General features: G+C 44.3%; 1 protein-coding gene across 2 annotated transcripts; it reads right to left on the bottom strand.

The window, feature by feature from the left end:
• Positions 1-235: 235 nt before the first annotated feature.
• LOC124112337 (sodium-coupled monocarboxylate transporter 1-like) lies at positions 236-24,130 on the bottom strand. 2 transcript variants are annotated; one of them, XM_046472404.2, is made up of 15 exons: positions 23,221-24,130; positions 19,976-20,041; positions 18,835-18,886; positions 17,821-17,888; positions 16,071-16,225; positions 15,613-15,753; positions 14,888-15,017; positions 14,142-14,230; positions 12,989-13,113; positions 10,268-10,338; positions 9,457-9,543; positions 8,258-8,478; positions 7,535-7,635; positions 5,394-5,503; positions 236-2,183 (listed from the first exon to the last, which is right to left on the bottom strand). In XM_046472404.2, exons 1-15 carry the CDS (start codon positions 23,614-23,616, stop codon positions 1,803-1,805), a joined length of 2,193 nt encoding a protein of 730 aa, XP_046328360.2. In that variant the 5' UTR covers positions 23,617-24,130; the 3' UTR covers positions 236-1,802. The 2 variants fall into 2 exon arrangements, with proteins under 2 accessions (XP_046328360.2, XP_046328361.2); XM_046472405.2 differs by having other exon boundaries at positions 1,978-2,183; positions 5,342-5,503.
• Positions 24,131-26,732: the final 2,602 nt, after the last annotated feature.

Here is a 26,732-nt window from a genome sequence, read left to right as displayed (position 1 = left end):
AATGCATCATGTCAGGATATGCATCAAGTCGTGATATGCAACATGTCGCGATATGCATCATGTTGAGATATCCATTATGTCGAGATATGCATCATGCAAGATATGCATCATGTCGAGATATGCATCATGTCGAGATATGCATCATGTTGAGATATGCATCCTGTCGAGATATGCATCATGTCGAGATATGCATCATGTCGAGATATGCATCATGTCGAGATAAACCATGTTTGAGTCAAGTGTACCACCAACAGTTTAATTGCAATCAGGATCTTTCTACAACTAGCTATTCAATACAGACATGTCAAGGCAAGAACATAGCCTGCTTAACCCCACCGACTGTTGACAAGTGTCCCAATGGCCAGTATAACGGTACGTCACCACCCACCGACTGTTGACACGTGTCCTCATTGCCAGTATAACGGTACATGTCACCACCCACAGACTGTTGACACGTGTCCCCATGGCCAGTATAACGGTACATGTCACCACCCACCGACTGTTGACACGTGTCCCCATGGCCAGTATAACGGTACATGATTCTACCCACCGAGTGTTGACACGTGACCCCATGGCCAGTATAACGGTACATGATTCTACCCACCGAATGTTGACACGTGTCCCCATGGCCAGTATAACGGTACATGATTCTACCCACCGAGTGTTGACACGTGACCCCATGGCCAGTATAACGGTACATGATTCTACCCACCGAGTGTTGACCCGTGTCCCCATGGCCAGTATAACGGTACATGTCACCACCCACAGACTATTGACACGTGACCCCATGGCCAGTATAACGGTACATGATTCTACCCACCGAGTGTTGACCCGTGTCCCCATGGCCAGTATAACGGTACATGTCACCACCCACAGACTGTTGACACGTGATCCCATGGCCAGTATAACGGTACATGTCACCACCCACAGACTGTTGACACGTGTCCCCATGGCCAGTATAACGGTACATTTCACCACCCACAGACTGTTGACACGTGATCCCATGGCCAGTATAACGGTACATGTCACCACCCACAGACTGTTGACACGTGATCCCATGGCCAGTATAACGGTACATGTCACAACCCACCGACTGTTGACACGTGTCCCCATGGCCAGTATAACGGTACATGTCACCACCCACAGACTGTTGACACGTGATCCCATGGCCAGTATAACGGTACATGTCACAACCCACCGACTGTTGACACGTGTCCCCATGGCCAGTATAACGGTACATGTCACCACCCACCGACTGTTGACCCGTGTCCCCCATAGCCAACACAACGGTACATGTCACCACCCACAGACTGTTGACCCGGGTCCCCCATAGCCAACACAGCGGTACATGTCATCACCCACAGACTGTTGACCCGTGTCCCCCATAGCCAACACAACGGTACATGTCACCACCCACCGACTGTTGACCCGTGTCCCCCATAGCCAACACAACGGTACATGTCACCACCCACAGACTGTTGACACGTGTCCCCCATACCCAACACAACGGTACATATCACCACCCACAGACTGTTGACCCGTGTCCCCATGGCCAACACAACGGTACATGTCACCACCCACAGACTGTTGACACGTGTCCCCCATAGCCAACACAACGGTACATGTCACCACCCACAGACTGTTGACCCGTGTCCCCATGGCCAGTATAACGGTACGTCACCACCCACAGACTGTTTCCACAACTATTCAGATTCCCTCCTGTATATGATTTTACAAACGTCTTTATCAGAGTAACAATACTTTCATCAATCCCCATGCACAAACAACTTATAATACACACATCACAATCTCGTCATTGTTTCAACGTATCTATGGGACGGTTGTCTCTTTAGCCTAGGTAGACCATCACTGATTCCAGCACGTAATGTCTCTTTTTCAGCAGGCCGAGTGTTCATTTCAGAAGCTAGGTTGTTCATTTCAATAATTTCTGACGTATTTTCTCCTTTTTGTTTGACGTTTCCATTTTGATCAGGTGAGCTATGTTTCTTTGGGGTGGTAAATGCATCATCGATGACGTCATTAACCATCTCTGTGACGTCGTAGCTATGGACACTCAGTTGACTTGCTACATCGTCGTCGTCGTCTTCGTCGTTGACCCTCCAAGGCGGCACGTGTCCCGTGTCTTTGAAAATCCAGTCTGTGTTAGACATGTCAACTTCGTCCTGAAATTAAAAAAATGATACACTTGCGAATACAATGACACACGGGTCATTCATTCATTCATTCGGCCGATTACACATGTAAGATGCTGACAGACCGAGGATCATAATCAGAGCGAATCCTGGATTTAAACCCACTAACAGCGGATCCTTGCACAGCAAAGGAACGCAACTCTGTTTAACAAATCGCGACACCCTTGAGCGCTCCGCTCACCTCAACCCCATAGTTAACCTTTATCAGCATGCAGTAGAATCTTCAATGAAAGTGGCTAGTTTCACTATTCCACGTGACAATCACATTACACAACACAATCTGGCTGCAGTTATGACCCTAATGTAAATTGAATCGCTAATTTCTATTAACCTTCAAAAAGAAATTTTGCTAAAGAGATCACCATTTTGACGTCATTTTGCACGGACTTATTGCGATGGGATCTGGCGTCAAAAGGGTTACTGTTAAATCACGCCACATCACTACTCCATTGCTGACCCAGGGGGCATGGGTGGCCCACGGGTATCGCCGCAATTTGCAGTGCAGAGTTCCTTCCCTTTGACACACCTGATTTCAACTGCAATATCCCAACCGACATAAAAATGAAATAAAAAACTTATTTTTTGCGACCGATCTTAAAAACAATTTCTGATAAAGTCTGTAAAGTTCAATGCACGACGCGGGGCCAGTCGTCTAAGCTGCCGCAATTCGCTGTGCAGAGTTGCGTCCCTTGGACGCGCCAGAAACTTATAATCGTGAGTTCGAATCCTGGTTCGCCCCGATTATATCAACATCATACCCGTGCTCGTGGGTTCCACCGGGTTAAATTTCTGGTGTCCCCCGCCGTGATATTGCTGGAATATTGCTAAAAGCGGCGTAAAACCTCACTCACTCACTCACTCCACCGAGGTTGTAGACCTCACTGCATTACTTCGGGCTCTCCTCCCACATTAAGCTGACCCGCTGTGGCATGACTGCGTTAGAACCAATTCCCTCACTCACTCACTCACTCACTCACTCACTGCAGCCCGAGGTATCATTCGTGAGCGAAACGGGTATGGCCAGCCCCCAATATATAAGTATTCGTCTAACCCTGTTTATGCGGATAGTGCTGCGTACAAAACAGAAAGCATGTGTGTAGGGGGATGGAGGAGGGGGATGGGGGGTTGTTGGAGGGGGATTATCCCGCTGCTTGATTATCTGAGGCAACCACCCTTTAAGAACACGTTAGGTGAACTTTCTAATCAGCCAATCAGCGTCGATGTCTCTAATTTTTCGGTCCGGGTAAGCGAAAAATGATTTCTGTACCTCGAAAACAAATATAACCAGGGAGTTCCGAATGCCAATAAATACAGACGCTCTATTATATTGTGAATAGTTTATATACACTGTCGTTTCTAAGACATGGCATCATGGCCCACTTGCACAAAGCGATCTTTGCGCTACAACTATTGCAAGCCTATGTTAAAGCATGGGAGTTACGATCACCTTAGCGCTAAGATCGTTTTGTGCAAGTGGGCCCTGGACCCAAAACGGTGTACAGTCGATGGCGTCTTTTTTTCTGGGACCAAAGTTTCGGAATTAGGTGGTAATTAAAGAAATGAGGTCGAATCATTTTACAAAGCTGAGCGGTAGTTGGCTCATTAAACCACGGATCCTTAAATTTGAATTGGGGGCTCAAAACCTAGAAGGGTTCACTAAACGGTCCTCAGATCTACACGTAGGGGGTACGGTATCGGAGTAAAATACATGATTTAATAACTCACACTCAGACTTAACTCGCAGCAAACAAACGTTACATCAACACTTAAACACTGTAAGATGCATCTTCCCGAGGCAAGGGAGTTAACTGACTTTAAAAGTCCAGTTTCCACCCTTGCCGAACTAGACTGGAACTCCTGGGCTCGATCGTAGCGCCACCCGTGGCTGTTACGAGATATGTCCCTTCTAAGCCTCTGCTATGAACCAATCGGATTCCACCTCTCGTATCACTTGCATTTGCTTCAAACAAAACAGTTGCTCCCAGCCAAGATCTGATTGATAATCAAGGTCTATTTTGTGATAAAACGGGTCTTTCATCGCGAAATGCATCAAATCACGTGAGCACCTTGATTAAAAACATCAAAAAGATATGAAAAATATCTGTTGACAACGAGTTTGCGGTGCACATGCTTTGCAAATCCTGCAATCGACCGAAATCTGAACGACAGTTAACGAACCGGATTTCGAGTTCGGTGAGCGATTTTTATTGGACTATGCATAGACTCGTTAGTCCAGCCAAAATGTAATGCAATAATACCAGGCTAGCTCGTCAAGGGTGGAAACTGGACTTTTAAAGTCAGTTAACTCTCTTGCCTCGGGAAGATGTGTTAGTTGTGAGTGAGTGAATGTTGTTTTATGACATTCAGCAACATTCCAGCTTAACCAAGGCGTCATGTGAAAACAATCAAATCTGAGCGTGGCAAACGTTTCAGTTATGAAAAGACTCAAGACTCAAGATCCGGGGTAGAATAGGTCTTCAGCAACCCATGCTTGCCTTAAAAGGTGCCTATGCTTGTCGTAAAAGGCGACTAACGGGATCGGGTGGTCAGGCTCACTGACTTGTTTGATGCATGTCATCGGTCCCAATTGCGTGGATCGATGCGCATGATGTCAGTCACTGGATTGTCTGGTCCAGACTCGATTATTTACAGACCGCCGTCATATAGCTGGAATATTGCTGAGTGCGGCGTAAAACAACAAACCAACCAACCATAACTGGGCCGATTGATAAGGATTGGGCGGTTACAGTGTGTGGCCTGTATGATTGTGTGTCATCGTGCACCATGTAGCGAATGTCGTCAGCCACCGGTTTGCATGAACCGGATTCGGCATGGCTTGAATATCGGTGGATGTGGCGTAAAACAGCATTCACTCACATGTTTCAGGGCGGTCGGGTAGCCTAGTGGTTAAAGCGGTCGCTCGTCACGCCGAAGATCCGGGTTCGATTCCCGACATGGGTACAATGTGTGAAGCCTATTTCTGGTGTTCCCGACGTGATATTGCTGGAATATTGCTAAAAGCGGCGTAAAACCATACTCACTCACTCACTCGTTTCGGTTGAAATCGGAGCACCATATTTCACAGGACAAACAATCATACACACATTAAGCATAAGCAAAGCGTTTACCTGGGAGTAAGTTTGAGGGATTCGGGGTAATTTCGGTTTCGAGTGATTCTACCTCTTTCTCCTCCCTGTTGACCTTGACACATGCCAAGGGGAGATAACAGCATATCCGGTCACATGCTTGATGAATAAAACTTGACGTCACCTTGCTGGGGGTGTTGAAACCTTTCAAGAGAAACACATGTATGTATAAACAACGTATTAATATATTTATCCCGGCTCATTTCTTCCTTCTTCTTTCGATCCCATGTCGTAACGTGCACGAACAAAGTTTCCAGCTTTCTAAAAAACAACTCACCAAAACACATCCCAGCATCACCATGGTCACCAACCAAATAAATATGTCACGCACTGTAACCCCGTGCATACATTCGTGACCAACTCGTGATTCCGGGACAAACCGAATAGCGACTCGTGCCCCTCTCGTAGCCATTTTTTGCAACTGGGTTCCGTCTAAGCGCAAACGGAACTCGTTGCGTAATGATTCACGTATATTTCCCCCATATATAAATATTTTCCAGATGCTTTTTAAAACACATCGCGACACATTGCGGTATTATACAGCATGTTTGAACACATTTAACTGTATGTTGGGTATATTTCTAGATGCAAGAGATATGTAAAGTCCAAAAATATTTCTGAGGGATTTTTTGACGAAGAACTTGAAATCATTCGCGCATTCTGATTGGTTTGTCGTATTTTCGCATATAACATTCATCGATAGGGGTACGAGTCTTCTTTCAGGTTACGGAAAGGGGCGAGTGGTGCAAATGCCCGTGCATAGCGACTACACGACCTGATCACGTGAATACCCATCAGTCTCTTTCGCAGAGCTGACAGACAAGATGTGCTGTGATGCGGGGATAACAAGAGTTGGTCACGAATGGGGCATATAGTGTGTTGATTTTACACCGCTTTGATATCCGCTTTAATATTCCAGCATTCCAGCGGGGGACACCAGAAATGGGCTTCACACATTGTGCCCATCTCGGGAATCGAACCCGGGTCCTCGACGTGACGAGCGAACGCTTTAACCACTAGGCTACCCGACCGCCCCGGAGGGCGTATAGCGTGTGCGATAGGATAAGTATATAAATATACAATTTATTATACAATTTTATCATTTTAAAACTTCCACACTTATTGCATTTATCTCACAGTTGGAAATCGCCAGGACGACTGAAGCGCAAGAGACGTCATACGGAAATGTGGCGGTTCGTCTCGTTAAACAACTACTCGTTATAACACGTTCAACAACTCCATGTTGAAAATGAGGTGAAGCTTCTGTCTATCTTTTTTTCGGGACTAGAAACCCCGGTTTGTAATTATTGTAACCATGGTAACATTGCCCGAATCACGTGATCTGTACATGAAGGTCGCTATGCACGGGGTTAATGTTTGTTTGGGTGGTGACTATGGTGATGCTGAGTTGTGTTCGGGTGAACTGTTTTTTAGAAGCTGGAAACATTGGTCGAGCACTTTTCGACATAGGATCGAAAGAAGAAGGAAGAAATGCACAGTGTGAGATAGGAAAAGTTTAGAAATACATTTATATGATTGAAAGAGATTGTGATTTTATTCTATTTTCGAAAGCAGTGGAGCCACACTCATTCGTAGTGATGACACCCGCAGGTTAAAAGTCATGAAGATATGCCTATTGTTTTTCGGTTTGTTTTGGTTTTCCCTTAAGTTGTAAACCTCTAAGACTTGCATCACTTCGGGCTTTCCTCCCACATCAAGCTGACACGCCGGGATTTAACTGGAATACTGTTCAAAGCGGCGTTAGGCAAAACATTCTCTCACTCTCTCACCGCCTCCGTGGTCTAGTGGTAGAGCGTCCACCCGGAGAGCGGAAGGTCCGGGGTTCGATCCCCGGCCGCGTCATACCAAAAGTCGTTTAAAGTTAGTACTTGTTGTTACCCTGTCTGGCGCTCGGCATTAAAGGGCTAAAACAAGGACTGGTCGGCTCGGAGTCAGTATACTGTGTCTGAGTGGGGTATTCATGTTAAACTGTGGCATGGTATCTCAGTGAGCTAGCACTATGAATCGGCATCAGTCCGGACTACTACAAGCAGCCACACGAACACACACACGTACATGCACGTCGCTATATAAGTGCAATAATCTTGGACGCAACGTTAAACATCCATTTCACCTCACCTCACCTCTCACTCTCTCACTCAACATGAACGTCACCTGTACACGTGGACGTGATGAATGTCACGAGGACCCCGGTGAGGACTGATATGAGGACAGCGTACAGCGCGTACCACAGATAGGACAGGTGATAGATCCAGCTGAAATATACACCAAGGGTGTAAAGCATTCACCGAAGTATCGATGCATCGCGGTGAGGTGAAATTGGGTTTAACGTCGCGTCCAAGATTATTGCACTTATATAGCGACGTGCATGTACGTGTGTGTGTGTGTGGCTGCTTGTACTAGTCCGGACTGACGCCGATTTATAGTGCTAGCTCACTGAGATACCATGCCGTAGTTTAACATGAATACCCCACTCAGACACAGTATACTGACTCAGAGCCGACCAGTCCTTGTTTTAGCCCCTTAATGCCGAGCGCCAGACAGGGTAACAACAAGTACCATCTATTAACGTCTTTTGGTATGACGCGGCCGGGGATCGAACCCCGGACCTACCGCTCTCCGGGCGGACGCTCTACCACTTGACCACGGAGTACAATAACCTTGAACGCGACGTTAACCTCACCTCACCTCACCCCACTTCACCCCACCTCACCTATATAAGTGCAATAAGCTGAACGCGACCTTTTAACTCATTTCCCTTCACCGCATCGTCTCGAAGGTTTGACATGATACACACGTGTCTCGAAGTACGGAAAACTCGACTTGTCAACATGGCCCCTACTTCAAAGTAACACTGCAAGAAAACTTCAGTCTTACAAATCCTCTCCCTTCGGTTCCGTAGAGGGAGCAGCCATTGTAGAATTGAGCATAGACGCTATCTGGTCCTCGCTGATGCTGCAGTTGCGGAGGACGCCAACCCAGTCGTCACAGGCGCTGATGCTGACGTTGCTGACTGAAGGAAAGGGGAGGATGAGCGTGCCCCCCACGCCGGCCCAGAACGCCAGCACCGTGGACAGTATCAACCCACAGAGTGCACCCTGCATAAACAAACAGACTCAATAAAACGGACATCTTTGTCTGTCGATATTCGGAGACTCTCAATGATACACTTCGAGCGTCAGAACAATCTAATTAAAATCAAATCTTTGTTTTTGCTACGCTAAACAAGGACATTCTATTACAGGTCACGTCAGAGTGAGTGAGTGAGTATGGTTTTACGCCGCTTTTAGCAATATTCCAGCAATATCACGACGGGGACACCAGAAATGGGCTTCACACATTGTACCCATGTCGGGAATCGAACCGGGTCTTCGGCGTGACGGGCGAACGCTTTAACCACAAGGCTACCCCACCGCCCCCAAACCGGTATAAGTTTACACTAGTACAAACAGCTATTTTTACTTCGATGAGATTCACGTCTGGTTCAGCTATTTTCAGTTTGACTTACTACTGTAATTTTGTACTTAAGTTGGTTATTTGAGACATTCGATACAACCGGTTCGTTTTAACAGAGGTCATATACTGTGAAAAGTTGAACGAATGGGACCCAACCGGTTCCACACAACCAAGAAATCGATTTATTAGATTTCGACACAATGTGAGTGAGTTGGGTTTAACGCCGCTTTTAACATTATCCCAGTTATATCACGGAGTGTCAGCTTAATGTGGGAGGAAAGCCCGAAGTGATGCAGGTCTCAGACGTTTGCCACTTCGGTGAAACCAATGAGCAAGGGTATGGTGCTGACAAACCTAGAAACATAATTGGGGTGAACCGGGATTCGAACCCACAATCATAGGTTTCTGGCGTGCCCAAGGGACGCAACTCTGCACAGCGAATCGCGGCGCCTTAGACCACTGGGCCACCCGTGACCCCAGATTACGACACAAATGTGTTCAACTGTATGTATACAGTAAACTACTTTTATAACGGTTATGACGAACTTAAATTAGCAGTCCCTTTGAGTTCGTTATAACCGTAGTATACTGTATATCCCAGTAAGCAGAACCCGCCTTACCCATGCGTTGATGAAGGGTATGAAGATTCCAGAAACGAACAATCCGAGCAGGGGTCCCCCACTTACTCCGAAGATGCTCAGCACGATCTATGAAGAAAAACCCGACGGAATTCTGAAAGGACAGAACTATCCAAACAATTACACATACTGATAAATATACTTGAAGCTGCGAATCTGCATAATTATCTATGTACTATGTCGGATCCAGAGCGCAACCACTCTTGAGGCTGTGCTGTCGTTTAGCGTGAATTCATACATTCAACTCAATGTTTATTTGACCCGTGAAGATCCGGGATAGAAAAGGTCTTCAGCAACCCATGCTTGCCGTAAGAGGCGACTAACGGATCGGGTGGTCAGGCTCGCTGACTTGGTTGATGCATGTCATCGATCTCAATTGCGTGGATTGATGCCCATGATGTCAATCACTGGATTGTCTGGTCCAGACTCGATTATTTACAGACCGTCGTCATATAGCTGGAATATTGCTGAGTGCGGCGTTAATCAAGAAACAAACAATGTTTAGTTCAGCAGGCCAGCTGCCCTACATAACACATAACTAAACAGCCGGGAAGAAGAAAGTATACACCAATGTTTGATGGTGGCTAAAATTGAAACAAACAATAAATGGTTGTCCGATGATGATGCACTAATACGGGTATGAAAGTTGTGTTTTGGACCTTAAGTTTTCAGTGTCACGGCGACCTTTTTGAGCCAGATAACGTTTGCATTTTGGGGTCAAATGCAATTTGCAACTGTATACTTTCCTTCGCTCGGCAGTTCAGTATCTCAAATATCGATGAGCCCCTACTACCTGCAATACGGTTTGTCCAATAAGACGTGCCAGAAACGCAACGCCAATGACGGCACCGCCAAACACCAACCCTAAAAACAAACATGGAAACAGATCAGGGATAAACGCTACCGTCACAGTGTGACAATCGGGGCATTAGTCAGTTGAACCTTGGTATATACATGTAACATAGAGCTGTTTTCATAGGAAATCACCAATGACACCTTCATAATGCATGTACAGTAAACTACGGTTATAAAGAATACGCTTATAACGAACTGACGGATATAACGAACTTACTTTTTGGTCCGGACTACTTCTTGTAGTCATGCAGTATATGAACTTATAACGAACTACGGTTTTAACGAACTAAAATTGGTAGTCCCTTTGAGTTCGTTATAACCGTAGTTTACTGTATATCAATATAAACTTGGCGGCAAAAGAAAGTTTAGGTCGAGTTCCATGATCGATGAAAAAATAACAAGAAGAGGTTTTGTTGTGAATTATAATTCCCATCTAGCGAGGGGTAACACAGGTAATGTAAGCTCATGGTAAACAACGGTTGGGTAAGAAATTTCATTTTCAAAAGTTGTCTGAAATGTCACAAAAAAATGGTTAGACACCACTACAAGTTCATTGTCGACACAGTTGCCTTCAATAGCGTGTATGACCTCCAGCTACCTCAATGCATGCTGTATTACGCCGCCTCATCGATGACGTGAGTCTTCTGATGACGTGGACTTGAATCCGTTGCCACTCGTCTATCAGGGCCTGCTGCAATTCTTGTCTGTTGACGGGAGGCTGATGGCGTGCTCTAATCTGTCTGTCAAGATGGTCCCACAGATGTTCAATAGGATTCATATCGGATGAGTGGGCAGGCCAGGGCAAAACGTCAACGTTCTGCTGGTTTAGAAAGTTCCGAGTCAATCTTGCAGTATGGGGCCTGGCATTGTCGTGTTGAAACAATGTCCCCTGCTGTTGGTTTTGTAAGAACGGAAGCACAACTGGCTGCAACACTTGGTCTCTCTACTGCACAGCGTTCAGGTTTCCCTGTATAATCACCAAATCAGTCTTCTGATCTCCACAAATACAGCCCCACACCATGACACCTCCCCCGCCGAATGGATGGACCCCTCGAATACACGCCGGAGCCAAACGTTCCCCTCTGCGTCGATACACTCGTTCTCTGCCGTCATTTCGAAACAACTTAAACCGACTTTCATCAGCAAACAGCACTCGACGCCAATTTCTCACTTGCCAGCGTCGAACCTGCCTCGCCCATCGCAGTCTCAGGCGTCGATGTTGAGCAGTCACTACCATTCCTCGGGAAGGACGATACGCTCGGATTCCAGCAGCACGAAGTCGTCGTAGTACTGTACGTTGGCTAATGGGATGTCCCAATGCTGCTGTTGCTGCCGTCGCCGTCGCCGTTACGAATCTGTTTCGCAGGTGAATGAGCCGTATCTGACCGTCTTCCAGTGGCGTTGTCACTCGGGGTCGTCCGGTTCTAGGCCTGTCCTGTCCTGTGTCCTCCTTGTCTGCCTGTACCGTTAAATCAGCCGGCTACTGTCAATGGTGTACAACCAAACCTTCTGGCAATTTGGACCTGTGTTGCCCCCATTTCGGCCATACCGATGGCTCTCTCTCTCTGCTCCTGTGACAGTCGTGGCATTTCTTTTGTGTGCTTTAATCACGTGTGCTTATACCCTGCAGACGAACGCATTTATACAGCTAACATGCACGTGCAGTTTATGCCATAGGCGGGAAACCTGTTTCACCATTTTTTTTGTCACCGCACGAGCGCCGTCAAAGGTGGCGCGTTCGGGTGAGGTGTTTTTTGGTACCTGTTCCTGGGCAGTCATATTCCCAATACCCACTTTCCACTAGTTATCGCTGTTTTTAGGAAAATTACAAATTGCCAACCTCTACTTTCTTTTGCCGCTCAGTTTATATCAAAACCTGGAATTGTGTCAGTTATACCACTCAGCGGACACTGTCATATCAATTATGCATCAATAAAAATATAAAAATAACAATAATATGAACTTTTTCATTTTACAAGATTTAACAATAAAGAAGCTTAGGATATTTTCTCTTGGCAGTCTTTAATAGCTGATGGAACAGAAATTGTTACTGGCTATATATTTTTTATCCCCCTTTTTCTAACAGAGGATTCTAATAAGCCTTGTTGGTCGTTGGGGTAGATCAGTGGTTAAAGTGTTCGCTCGTTATGGAAGGCCAGGGTTCGATTCCGACATGGGTACAATGTGTGAAGCCCATTTCTTGTGTCCCCTGCCGTGATGTTGCTGGAATATTGCTATACACACTCAATCTAATGGGTAATTTGTTATGATGAAATTATTTTTTGAAAATGTATATGAAAAAACATCAGAAAAGCACACCAAACAAAATACAGTGTACATCCGACTAATATCCAAACAAAATCATTTAGGGTGTCGCTAAACTGTCTGAGACCTCAACTTAGGACTTTCCTCCAACAAAAATCTGACACGCTGTGAAATAACTGAAACATTGTTTAAAACAGCATTATAGCCAACCCACTCTCACATATGCCGATACTAAACGAGCGCTTCCAGTAGCGATGATTTAGCACTTTGGAAATCAAAATCAGAAAAAGTTCCGTTTTAAGGCAAATGATTACTACGCTGACCTAGTCGCTAGCCTGTAACACTTGGTATCCCTTCGTATAAATACATGCAGTGACACCGTCAAACAACTAACCTATGACCTTGGCTGTCCTATTGAGGAAGACGGGAGACGGCACCCAATTCCTGGACTCCCACACTAGCTTGAGAATATCCTCCAGGAACACAATGGAAAGAGCATTGAGGCCTGACGAGATCGAGCTGTGAACAAGGGAGTCAGACTTTGGTTATATCCATGAAATGAATATGGGGAGTTAACATTTCTAAAGGATAAAGTATTTACAATAGTTTTAATTTGGAGTTTACTCCATATTAAACATTTGTTGTTATTTTTTTTGTTATTTTATTTATTTATTTTTATTAATTTTTTTTAATTTTTTTTGGGGGGGTGGGGGTTCTTTTGTGTTTTTTTTACTCAATCTTTACTTGTTTTGTTGTTGCTTTTGGGTTGTTTGTGTTTTGTTTTGTTTTTTTTGGGTTTTTTGCGGGGTGTGAGTGATTTTATCTTATCCCACGGGCAAGTAGCCATATGTTGCTGAAGCACTCGTAAAATCTCTTGGTTAACTGGTCAATTTCTATTCGAATCATTGAATGAATGTTGTTGTTGCCGCACTGGGCAGTATTTTGGCTATCATGGCGGTCTGTAGGAACTGGTCTGATGAGCAGTTCATTGGATCAGCATCAGTACCCGAGCAACATCTGACGGAAGCAGTTGTAAAATGTACAATTCTGTTCATTCCCATGCCACGCGGCAAGGTGAATGTCATTCTCCTCCATCGACGGTATCCCAGCTACGTCAATGCAGCATGTACATAATCGAGTCTCGGTCAAATAAACTAGTGGTTGATAACGTGAGCAACGACCCCGTCGCCCGGGTACACATAACAACCACCCGTCTACATACTGCAACTTGTATGTGTACCCGTTTATATTCTATAATAATAAGTCTTCAGCAACCTATGCTTGTCATATAACGGGATCGAGTGATGAGGCTCGCTGACTTGGTTGATGCATGTCATCGTTTCCAATTTGCGTAGATCGATGCTCATGAAATCAATCACTGGATTGTCTGGTCCAGATTCGATTAATTACAGACCGCCGTCAAATAGCTGGAATATTGCCGAGAGCGGCGTTTAACAACAAACAAACAAATAATTTAGTGCGGCATTAGAAAACATGTGGTAGAGATTCGTAATTCCCCGGAATAGCCAGGGGGGGTTTCGTCCTACCTGAGAGACGCGCTAAACAGGCTGGCAACAAACAGTCCGGCCAGGCCAGGTAGTATGGTCAGCTTGTCCATGACCAGGAAAGGCAAGAGCTGAGTGAGGGAGAGTATAGATGAACGGATGAAGGAGTGAATGAATAGATAAACGAATGAATGGCTGCATCCTCGGCAACCAGGGGTATATTATCCACGTAGTTCCGACTGTGGATCGTGGAGGAGATAGTAAACTTCTCACAAAAATCCCAAATTTTTACACACATACCGGTCAGGTCACGAGGGTTTTAGCGACACCTTAGACGACTGGGCCACCAAAGCCCTCGAATGCGTAAACAGACAGTTGTCTACTGTCATATCAACTCAATTACACGACCATGCATAAGCGTAGACATTACTATAAATAAAGACAGACTATATCGAATATATCGAAACTGAATATGTAACATAGACTTAAGATCAGGATAATAACAAGGGCAAAGCATTTTGAACCCATCTCAAACTAAATAGTGAGTGAGTGTGGTTTTACGCCGTTTTTAGCACTATTCCAGCAATATCACGGCGGGGACATCAGAAATGGGCTTCACGCATTGTACCCATGTGCGGAATCGAACCCGGGTCTTCGGCGTGACGAACGAACGCTTTAACCACTAGGCTACCCCACCGCCCCCCTAATGTCTCTAGAAGAGTGTGCGTAGCATCATTGACCTCCTTTGACCTCCTTTGACCTCCTTTGACCTCCCTTGACCTACTGACCTGATCCCTGGCCCTGACATGACCTAGGATGTAGGGGTCACAGTCGTGGTAGACGGCGAAGATGACGAGGCCCACGAAGCAGACGAGACAGGATAAGATGAGCGTGGGCGGGATGCTCATGTAGAGGGCCCTGGAACATATCAGAGAGTGAGTGAGTGAGTTTGGTTTGACGCTGCTTTGATCATAAATCAGCTTAATGTCCGGGTTGTCCCTAAATAATGCATTTTGGGGGATATTCAACCCTTCGGTGAAACCAACTAGCACAGGCATGGTGCTGACAAACCACGGATCATCATCAGGTCGAATCAGGAATTGGAACCCACGAGTATAGGAACCTGGTAATCCAAAGGGACACAACTCTGCACATCACATTGCGGTGCTGTAGACAACTGGGCTTCACGTTCCCTTGGCACACACACCAAGAAACGATAACATGTGTGATGAGCATGTGTTTTGCATGTGCATTTCAATGAAAAAAAGGATTCTAAACCGTTTTACACCAATCCGATTTCACTCAAATCTGAAAGGCTAGCCATTTTATTCCGAGGAACGAACTAGGAGAGTGGCCTGTTGGAGAATGCCCAAATTAAATCGTCAAAAAGAAACGTATCCTCTTAAAAATTGTTTTTTTATTTACCTCGGGGAGATAATGATTCTGAAACAAACTGCTGCTGCTACTGTTGCTGCTGTTGCTACGACAGATCTACGCGACAACTCAGACTTACTTTTGCGAATTGCGTATCTTCTTGATGGCCAGGTATCTCTGGATCGTCGTCTGATTGGCTGCATATATTGTGAGCTGACCTACCCAGGAGCCAATGAGGAGCGACCAGACAGAATGTCGCACAGCGGGATCTGGATCCCAACTATCGAATGAAAAAAAGAGATGCGCGCATTTTAAACCTTTTATATTCATTTACATTTAGATTGTTTAAATGTACACACACATATTATATAGTGCGCCTAAGATAAGATGCGGTTAATCTATCGGATGGTAAGACATCCCATTTGCGTAGATAGATGCTCATGAAGTCAATCACTGGATTGTCTGGTCCAGACTCGATTATTTGCAGGCCGCCGTGAAATGGCTGAAGTGCGGCATTTGAACAGAATCTAACTCACCTATTTTAACCCAGGTCCCAAAGGGGCGACCACAATTGGTCTCGTAAGACCAGCTACTCACTCAAAGAAGAAGATCCGTCCCTTCTCGTTTGCAATCTGCCACACCCGCTCGACCCCGCCCACCTCCATGGACCCCCGCACAGCCACTGCAACCAGGCCCGCCATCACCACAAGTGTCTGGAAGGTGTCTGTCCACACCACGGCTCGCAGACCACCCTGTCAGACACAGACACAGATGCAGACAACATTATTTACTTCAGTCTGAAGTTGAGAAAAGTGATATTTTCACTGCAGTGAACATAACACGGGATATTTCACTGCAGTGAACATAACACTTGATTTTTCACTGCAGTGAACATAACACTTGATTTCTCACTGCAGTGAACATAACACTTGATTTCTCACTGCAGTGAACATAACACTTGATTTTTCACTGCAGTGAACATAACACTTTAATTTTCACTACAGTGAACATAACACTTTGTCGGATCTTTTGACATACAAGAGCCAACTCACCGCAAATTGTCTCCCTTTTTCGGAAGTGTCTGACCCGTACACAAACTGTTGACTTCCTTATTACGTTAGTTCCACATTGACAAGGACAAATAACGACAGATGGTCATTTGTGGAGTAAATATCGCTTCTTGTCGTTTGTTATTCTCTTGAAAATGTTTCTTTATAAATTTCTCATTTAACTTTTCAATCGAGATCGATCGTTTCGCAAAGCGCCATTTTTATCACTTGACCAGAGTGTATTCCTTCGCTTCAAACTACGATGTCGTAGATTTTGAGAATATCTATAAGCTGAATTTGTATAGAATGGTATCCAAATGTATAATAAATATTTTGAGTGACCTCACACACACACACACACACACACACACACACACACACACACACACACACACACACACACACACACACACACACACACACACACACACACACACACACACAACACACACACACACACACACACATAAACACACACACACACACATAAAAGGCGACTAACGGGATCGGCTGACTTGATTGATGCATCTCATCAATTACGTGGATCGATGCTCATGATGTCAATCACTTGATTATCTGGACCAGACTCGATTATTTAAAAACTGCCGTCTTACGGCTGGAATATCGCGGCGTTAAACAACAAACAAACAGAAGAATCATGATTGAGTGGGTTTGGTTGAACGCCGCTTTGAACAGTTTTCCAGGTATATCACGGCGTGTCGGCTTGATGTGGGAGGAAATCCCAAAGTGACGCAGCCCTCTACACACGTGTATGGTGCTGACAAACCTAGAAACATAATCAGGGCGAACCGGGATTCGAATCAACGACCATAGGATTCTGGAGTGCCAAAGGGAGGCAACTCTGAACAGCAAATTGCATGACCTTAGACGACTGGGCCTCCTCATAAAAGGTGAGGTGGAATGGGATTTAACGTCGCGTCCAAGATTATTACACTTATATAGCGATGTGCATGTACGTGTGTGTGTTTGTGTGGCTGCTTGTACTAGTCCTGACTCCTGCCGACTTATAGTGCTAGCTCACTGAGATACTATGCGGCAGTTTAACATGAATACCCCACTCAGACACAGTATACTGACTCCGAGCCGACCAGTCCTTGTTTTAGCCCCTTAATGCCGAACACCAGGCAGGGTAACAACAAGTACCATCTTTTAACGTCTCTTCGTATGACGCGGCCGGGGATCGAACCCCGGACCTTCCGCTCTCCGGGCGGACGCTCTACCACAAGACCACGGAGGCGGCCTGGCCATATGCCTCGCGAACCGGTACATATACTCACCAGCGCTGTATAGAACGTGCACACCATACCAATGATTGCTATACACAGCTCCAGACTCAACCCGGTCACTGGAAGTAAAAAGCAGACACATACAGTGACACCCGTTAATCCGGACGAGTCCTGACTCGGTGCAATCGTTTCTAATAATATAAGTCCGGATTAAAGAGTACAAGTCACTAAGTAAGGAACTATATGCATGATACACCCCAAACAGTGGTTGTCCGGAAAACCAGGTTTCCGGATAAACGAGGTCCTGAATAATGAGGGTTTCACTTAATCTAACACATTACAAGAGAGCTTTGAATAACATATTTAATTGATTTGGTGTTTGAATTTTCCACAGGGGAGAATGTTATCAGTGGAATTATTTTGAGTAATTTCCATTTATAATTTGTATTTCTTGCTGATTGACTAGCTCGTTCCAATATTGGTTTGGTGTAGTCGTTATAGGACATTCACTCGTTAAAGTGAGTAAGTGAGTATGGTTTTACGCCGCTTTTAACAATATTCCAGCAATATCACGGCGGGGGACACCAGAAATGGGCTTCACACATTGTACCCATGTCAGGAATCGAACCCGGTTCCTCGACGAGACGAGCGAACGCTTTAACCACTAGGCTACCCGACCGCCCCTTCACTCGTTAAAAGATAGAGGGTTTCTCAAATCTTTACGCAAGGTTGGTTTGTTGGTTGGTTTGTTGTTTAACGCCGCACTCAGCAATATTCCAGCTATATGACGGCGGTCTGTAAATAATCGAGTCTGGATCAGACAATCCAGTGATTGATATCATGAGCATCGATCCACGCAATTGGGATCGATGACATGTATCAACCAAGTCAGCGAGCCTGAACACCCGATCCCGTTAGTCGCCTCTTACGACCAGCATAGTCGCCTTTTACGGCAAGCATGGATTGCTGAAGACCCATTCTAACCCGGATCTTCACGGGTCGCTTAACGCAAGGAGGTATCGTATCGGAGTAGAAAATGTTGATGAGACTGGTAAGAAAGCCTACCTGAATTAAGCGCCAGAGATGGAGCATAGAGCACGACCCCCATAAACAGAAGCTGCAACAGACATTTTGTGGACATAAATTATAATAAGAACGCAGTTCTAGTTATAAATATTGATTTTCTATTAAAATAAATATACTTAAAAATTTAAAAACATGTTTTTTCACAATATATATAATTTATATATTTTATATAGATGGATTTCAAAGGCTATATTTTGACTTTTTTCTTAATATTTGCCATTCTTTCAAATAATCGTGTGTGTGATTTTCGTCAAGTCCGCCAAGAGAGAGAGAGAGAGAGAGAGAAGGGGAGAGAAAGAGAGTCGTCTCCATTTTCATATCTTTGTGAAAAAAATCACAGAGAGAGAGAGAGAGAGAGGGAGAGAGAGAGAGAGAGAGAGGTCTCCATTGTCATATATCTTTGTGAAATTAAATGTTTAAGTCACAGAGAGAATGAAAGAGAGTCGTCTCCATTTTCATATCTTTGTGTGTGTGTGTGTGTGTGTGTGTGTGTGTGTGTGTGTGTGTGTGTGTGAGAGAGAGAGAGAGAGAGAGAGAGAGAGAGAGAGAGAGAGTCGTCTCCATTTTCATATAATTTTGTGAAATTAAATGTTTAAGTCACAGAGAAAATGACGGAGAGTCGTCTCCATTTTCATATCTTTGTGTGTGTGTGTGTGTGTGTGTGTTTATGTGTGTGTGTGTGTGTGAGAGAGAGAGAGAGAGAGTCGTCTCCATTTTCATATTTTTGTGAAAATATATATGTTTAAATCACAAAGAGTGAGAGAGCGAGAGGGACACGGAGAGATTCGTCTCCATTTTCATATTTTTGTGAAAATAAATATGTTTAAATCACTGAGAGAGAGAGTCGTCCCCATTGTCATATATCTTTGTGAAAATAAATGTTTAAGTCACAGAGAGAATGAAGGAGAGTCGTCTCCATTTTCATATCTATGTGTGTGCGTGTGTGTGTGTGAGAGAGAGAGATAGGGTGAGAGAGAGGGTGAGAGAGAGAGGGTGAGAGAGAGAGAGAGAGAGAGAGAGAGAGAGAGAGAGAGAGAGAGAGAGAGAGAGAGAGAGAGAGAGAGAGACACGTCCGTGACTGTGTTTACAGGGTCTGTATGACAGACTAGGTATACATTACCATGTTGAGCAAGAACAGAAGGGAGGCACACACTCGCACGGCCCGGTTGAAGCGATTTTCTAAATACTGAAATAGACATGGCGGAACGAGTATGAGCTAAAAGAGTGTGTCAACAGCAACGCTTAATGCCCAAGGGTCATCTCAAAACAAATAGTAGCAAGATAAAAAATATAACGGTAGCCCTTGTGATCGATAGAACAAGATTTCCGTAAAACATGAATTAAATATCTATCACTCACAGAAACAATAGTCGGGTCTTGGCCAGACAATCCAATGACAATCAAGTCAGCGAGCCTGACCACCCGATCCCGTTAGTCGCCTCTTACGGCAAGCATGGGTTGCTAAAGACCTATTTTTACCCGGATCTTAACGGGGATGTGTTTAAGTGGGGGAGTTGCGATTGTCTCAGGGGATGCGGTGGGGTAACCTAGCGGTCAAAGCGTTCGCTCGTCCCGCCGAAGACCCGGGTTCGATTCCCCACATGGGTACAATATGTGTTGCCAATTTCAGGTGTCCCCCGCCGTGATACTGCAGGGATATTGCTAAACGCGGCGTAAAACCATACTCACTCACTCATTCGTCCCAGTGCTGTACGATCACTTAGTGGAACTGGTCCCAGGGATTATAACGAATTATTGTTTAACCTCGGTTATTAAAACCGCTCTAAATCCCATCTGAGAACGTCTTTCAATTTCGATCATAAATGCCATTCCCCTCAAGGGCCGGTCGGATAGGTGAGGTAAGGTGAAATGGGGTTTAACGACGCGACAAAGATTGTTACACTTATATAGCGACGTGCATGTACGTGTGTGTGTGGTTGCTTGTACTAGTCCGCACTGATGCCGATTTATAGTGCTAGCTCACTGAGATACCATGCCGCAGTTTAACATGAATACCCCACTCAGACACAGTATACTGACTCCGAGCCTACCAGTCCTTGTTTTAGCCCCTTAATGCCGAGCGCCAGACAGGGTAACAACGAGTACCATCTTTTAACGTCTTTTGGTATGACGCGGCCGGGGATCGAACCCCGGACCTTCCGCTCTCCGGTTGGACGCTCTACCACTAGACCACGGAGGCGGTCTGCTTCAGTCGAATGTTCACCTACGTCTGTATTGAACCACAGGACCGTGCTTTCGCTCGTAGATACGTTTTGAAACAACTTGTCGTAAGATCAATGATATCTGACAGACACTCGTGTAGTATCTCTGTATCAGACCACTGTGGCCGACCTGGTGATCTTTTGATGTTAGGCAGTATGTAAGTGTGTCGGGATGTCAGGATATGAGTATGTCAGGATGTGCGTTTGTGAGATGGCATTGTTGTTAAAGCATTTGTCTGGACGCGCGGAAGACCAGAGTTCAATATTCCACATGGATACATTTTGTTGAACCTATTCGCGGTGACTCGAGCTTTTTATTAACTCTAACGTTGCCAACAGGGACAGGATATTCAACTCATCCAATCACTATCCCAATTCAGCTTGCCGAGAGATTTAGTCCTACCGGCATATATAATGATTAGTATATACAATATACTACGTTTATAACGAACACGCTTATAACGAACTGGCGGTTTAACGAACTGTTTTTTTGGTCCCGGACATTTGCTGTATATATGCTTATAACGAATCACGGTTATAACGAACTAAAATTTGTGGTCCCTTTGAGTTCGTTATAACCGTAGTTTACTGTATTTTGTATGAATACTGTTATGAAGCATGGCCCGAAGTAACCGTGCACTAGATTATGTTTGAAATAGACACGTGTTATCGACATGATAAAGCTACCGACAGGCGAGACTTGTTATCAGAGACACTGGCGAGTGATTGTACACTACTGTTTATGTTTTCACAATACCTCATTTGTGAGGCTTCTTTTGAACTAACATGCATTACGGATTTTCGGCCGAAATAGAAGAATTTAAAACTGTCGGTCAGCTTAAATACTAGGGAATGGAGAACGTTTTTATTTTTAAAGGAAAATCCAAAGGGTTACTTCCTTTCTTGTAATGACCTATTTTCAGGGGTGAGATACTTGTAAATTATTCTATGACAGACACAAAGTTGCTTCCCTTTTACGCGTCAGGATCAAGTCAACGTGACTTCGAATCCCAAATATAGACATCGGTCTGTCAGATTCATTTTATCGTCAGTGGGTCGTACATTGAATTACTTAACGTCTTCGAAATTAATCACATTGGGATCTGATTCATTATCAAGTTGAAATAACGTTCACACCTTACTCACTCACTCAGTACCGGATAAATACAACCGTATATTGACAGCCGCACAAAATGTCTCCCTCCTTATATTCCGCGTACGGGAGACCAAGTCGGTCCCTAATCGTGCCAGGATCCTATGAACGTGGGTTCGAATCCCGGTTCGCCCCAATTATGTTTCTAGGTTTGTCAGCACCATACCCGTACTCGTGGGTTTTATCAAAGCGGTAAACGTCTGAGACCTGCATCATTTCGGGGTTTCCTACCAGCTGACGCGATGTAACTGAAGCATTGGTCAAAACGCGTCACAGCAAACTTAAATGTGGTCAACTGAAACATAATTGTTTAGAAAAGCCCGGACCCTTCTATGGAGTTCTGGTCTATACATGCTGACCAGTGACTGAAAGAGGTTCTTGATGTTTTCCCCATAGGACAAACATTCGCTGTGCAGAGTTGCATCCCTTAAGCGTGCCAGGATTCTATGATGGTTGGTTCGAAGCCCAGACTCGCATTTGTAATGATTCATGGCTTGATTGGGAATATATCCGTGTCCTTGGACCCTATCAGTGATAAACAGCAAAGGCTTCCTATTACATTAAAGGTGCAGTTTGGTAGCCTATTAGTTAAGCGTTCGCTTGTAACGCCGAAAACCCGGGTTTGATTCCCCACTTGGGTACCATGTGTGAAGCCCATTTTTGGTGGCCCCGACATGATATTGCTGGAATATTACTAAAAGCGGCGTAAAACCAAACTCACTTACTGACTCCCATAACGAGATCGGGTGGTCAGGCTCGCTGACTTGGTTGATACATGTTATCGATCCCAATTGCGTGGATCGATGCTCATGATATCAATCACTGGATTGTCTGGTCCAGACTCGATTATTTACAGACCGCCGTCATATAGCTGGAATATTGCTGAGTGCCGCGTGAAACAACAACAAACAAAACATTAAACTGACAAGTTGTAAGATACTGAAATACTGTTCAAAGCGGCGTTAATCACACTCACTAACTCACTCTCACCTCATAGGCACTTGTAAGGTTGAGCTTGTGGAAAAATGGCAGGAATACGTGGTTTGTCATGACAGCGGTTGGTATCATTGCCCAAGAAGCGATCCAGAAACTCGTATTGTTGTTATACATCTCCGTGGGAGTCCCAAGTACCGTAATGGCGGACATAAAACTAGCCATCAAGGACATCGCGATTGGAAACACGCCTATGTCCCTACCACCCATCAAAATATCGTCTGGTGTGGCCTTCTCAGCAGCCCTTGCTTCGCGAATCATATAAAAGACTCCGATTCCAGCCGAAATCACCAACATACTCACAAACAACACAATGTCCGGCCACCCAAAACTTCCTACGAGCTCGCCTGGACACAACTCGCAGACGTTTTTGCAGACGTCGTTTTCGGCCATCTTGAATTTTTCACGTCTTGTCTCACCAATTTTTTTTCATGTAGAAAATATATCAGTCGATAATCTCAACAGATTATAGACCGATGCTATTGAAATTAATATGTCGCAACATCGATGTCTTGTCAGAAAGTCTCCTATTTGCGTGACAGGGGGTGGACAATCTGTGGACGCTTCTATTTCATACCGTGTGTGTCATTTCTAAGTCATGTCCAACCCACCTTTGGTCATGTAGTAGATCCTGCCAGCGGTGGACAAGTGATAGCAGTGCCCTGTCAATCACAGACGCAATATAGGTTAAATCTCCAGAATGTTGTTAGTGAAATGTACATAATCTTGTCAATTTCACTCACGGGTGTTTCAAACACTGTCGTTAGCATGTTCACCTATACAGCCATATCCTAGCCGGTAAAGCAGCTTGAAATGCACGATGAGACTTGGTTGTCGATTTCAAAATCGAAGCCTTAATACGGAGTTGTGAGTAAAAGCTTGCTTGGGTCACCCGGCCGAGTCATATCTGAAGTATGTTATCTCGCATACGTGCGTCTCCAGATACAATGTCACAGATACACACAGATTATGAAGGTAAAGCTAACAGACAACCACTGTCGGATGGGGGTTTGTTCGACCTGCTGAAAAAGATAACACGGAAATTCAAGGAGAGGCGCAATGGTGTAATAGTTATTTATAAACAGAATTACAGGGGTGTTAAGCTGTGTTCAAATTACACTCCTGGTATATTTTATTCAAGTTGTACAAAACCAATTCGTTTATCTTGAAATCCGAGTATTATTATGTGTTTTGAATTAGAAGTTAATGATTCTCTAAATGCTTTGAGACAGCGTCTCAGTGTCAAACAGCGCTCTTGCAAAGACCTGAGTGAGTGAGTGAGTGAGTGAGTGAGTGAGTGGAAAATGCATTCAACCTATAACGTTTACACGTGCCCTAGTTACCGTCACACAAATCCAACAAACATTTTCAATAACATTCCAAGATAATTTATTAGAATTATTTTTGACTTACTTACACAGACAAAATTTATGCTGACTTTTAAACGGCAATATGACCTTCAATCCTACATGAAATCCATGAAATGTTGTCTGAAGTGAAATAAGTTATTAAGGAATTGAGTCATGAAATATAACTGAAATATTGTTAAAACCCAACTCACTCACACATCCAAGCTGAATACAGATTGACCGGCTTAGGTTTAATACAGCTTTATGCCATTGTAAAATACACTCAAGATTGTTCCAATGTGTTTTGTAGTTTTTTGCGTTTTTCTGATATAATTATTAACTAAATATAATGGAATTATCATAATGTTTTCATGTCCTAAAGTACATCTACAAACAATCAAACCCTGTAGACGTTTACGTGTCTGACTGAACACTGACAACTACAGAGCAGGCTGACCCGTGAAGATCCGGGTTAGAATAGGTCTTCAGCAACCCATGCTTGCCGTAAGGGGCGACTATGCTTGTCGTAAGAGGCGACTAACGGGATCGGGTGGTCAGGCTCGCTGACTTGATTGATGCATGTCATCGTATCCCAATTGCGTAGATCGATGTTCATGATGTCAGTTACAGGATTGTCTTGTCCAGATTTGATTATTTACAGACCGCCATCATATAGCTGAATATTGCTGAGTGCGGCGTAAAGCAACAAACAAACAAACAAACGAAAGAACCAATACAACTTCAGAAAAACTACAACTACTTTTGTCGGAATTGTATACTTTGAGGTGAATGGTAGCATTGTTTATCATCCAATTCTGACCGATTTGATATGGCACGCTTGGTTGACACTCATTTCTGTGCCGTCCAGCAGAACGGAACCATCAACAAAATCAACACCGACATTGAGATTATGTCCCACACCCTTGGCTCGTTTAAGTAAACTGTGGAATGCCTTGTTTTTATCATGAGTCTTGACATGCCTCACAAGAGGATCATCAGACAAATAAATGTGTGCATAAGTGCACAAAACAATTCTATCACGAAGAGCCCCGACGTTAATCAAACCACGCCCTCCCATCATGATTGGTAAATATAAGCGATTGAGGGAAGAGCGGGGTTGGTGGGATCTATTGTCTGACATGATTCTTCGTGTGAGGGTGTCAATACCCTGAATTTCTTGTTTCGTCCAATCAACAACACCAAAACAATATGAAAGGATGGCTACAGCTTTTTTGTGGCTTTCACTTTATTGCGAGCGTTCAGCTCTGAACTCAAGATTTTCTTAAGTCTACATTTGTACTCTGCCCGAAGTTTTTCCTTGATATGGGCATTCTGGTTTTTGTCCCTAATCTGCATCCCTAAGTACGTATAGGCCTGACATTCCACGAGATGGTCAATACCTCCCCCAAGTAAGCTGACTGACCCTCCCTCTTCTACCTTGCTACGTTTTAGATGACGAATGTTGCACTTTTCGAGTACAAAGGACATGCCGATATCATTGGAAATGGACTCGACAAGCAGAATCTGTTTAAAAAAAATAATTTTTTATCATTATTATTATTGTTGTTGTTGTTGTTGTTGGTAGTAGTAGTAGTGGTACACACTTCACTGTCTGTCGTGTGTGAATTAAGTATAAGGAAGTGACAAAAAACAATGTTCCATCATTAACAGCGCCCTAATTTGTTTTAAAGGCTACTAGCGATGTTTTCTTCATTGTGATCGTAACCCCACTCAAAACATGGCAGCCTATGCCGCTTCACTCAGTATATTCCCAATAGAGTTCGCGTTTAATTTTGTCATGGTGATATGGTGGGCGTAATTCTAAAGCGCCCGTTTCCAAATTAAAATTAGAGGTATCTAATCTATAATGGAATTACCTCCAATTTCTAAGGGCGATTGGGTAGCCTAGTGGTTAAATCGTTCACTCGTCAAGTGAAAAGTGCCGGGTTCGATTTCCTGATTGGGTACAATGTGTGAAGCCCATATGGGTGTCCCCACCGTGATATTGACGGAACAACGCTAATGGCGGCGTAAAACCACACTCACTCAATCACTCAGTCATTCCAATTTCAAAATACAATATCTTAATCTTGTTATTGATATATACTATACTAGTTAGCCATTTCATAATTGTCATTTAATATCTGGGTACTTTTTGTC

Source organism: Haliotis rufescens, unplaced genomic scaffold, assembly GCF_023055435.1.
Source record: "Haliotis rufescens isolate VD_foot unplaced genomic scaffold, xgHalRufe1.0.p SCAF_8, whole genome shotgun sequence".
Classification (NCBI taxonomy): domain Eukaryota; kingdom Metazoa; phylum Mollusca; class Gastropoda; order Lepetellida; family Haliotidae; genus Haliotis; species Haliotis rufescens.
Note: the sequence above shows the minus strand (reverse complement) of the source record. Positions and strands in the feature narration are given on the sequence as shown.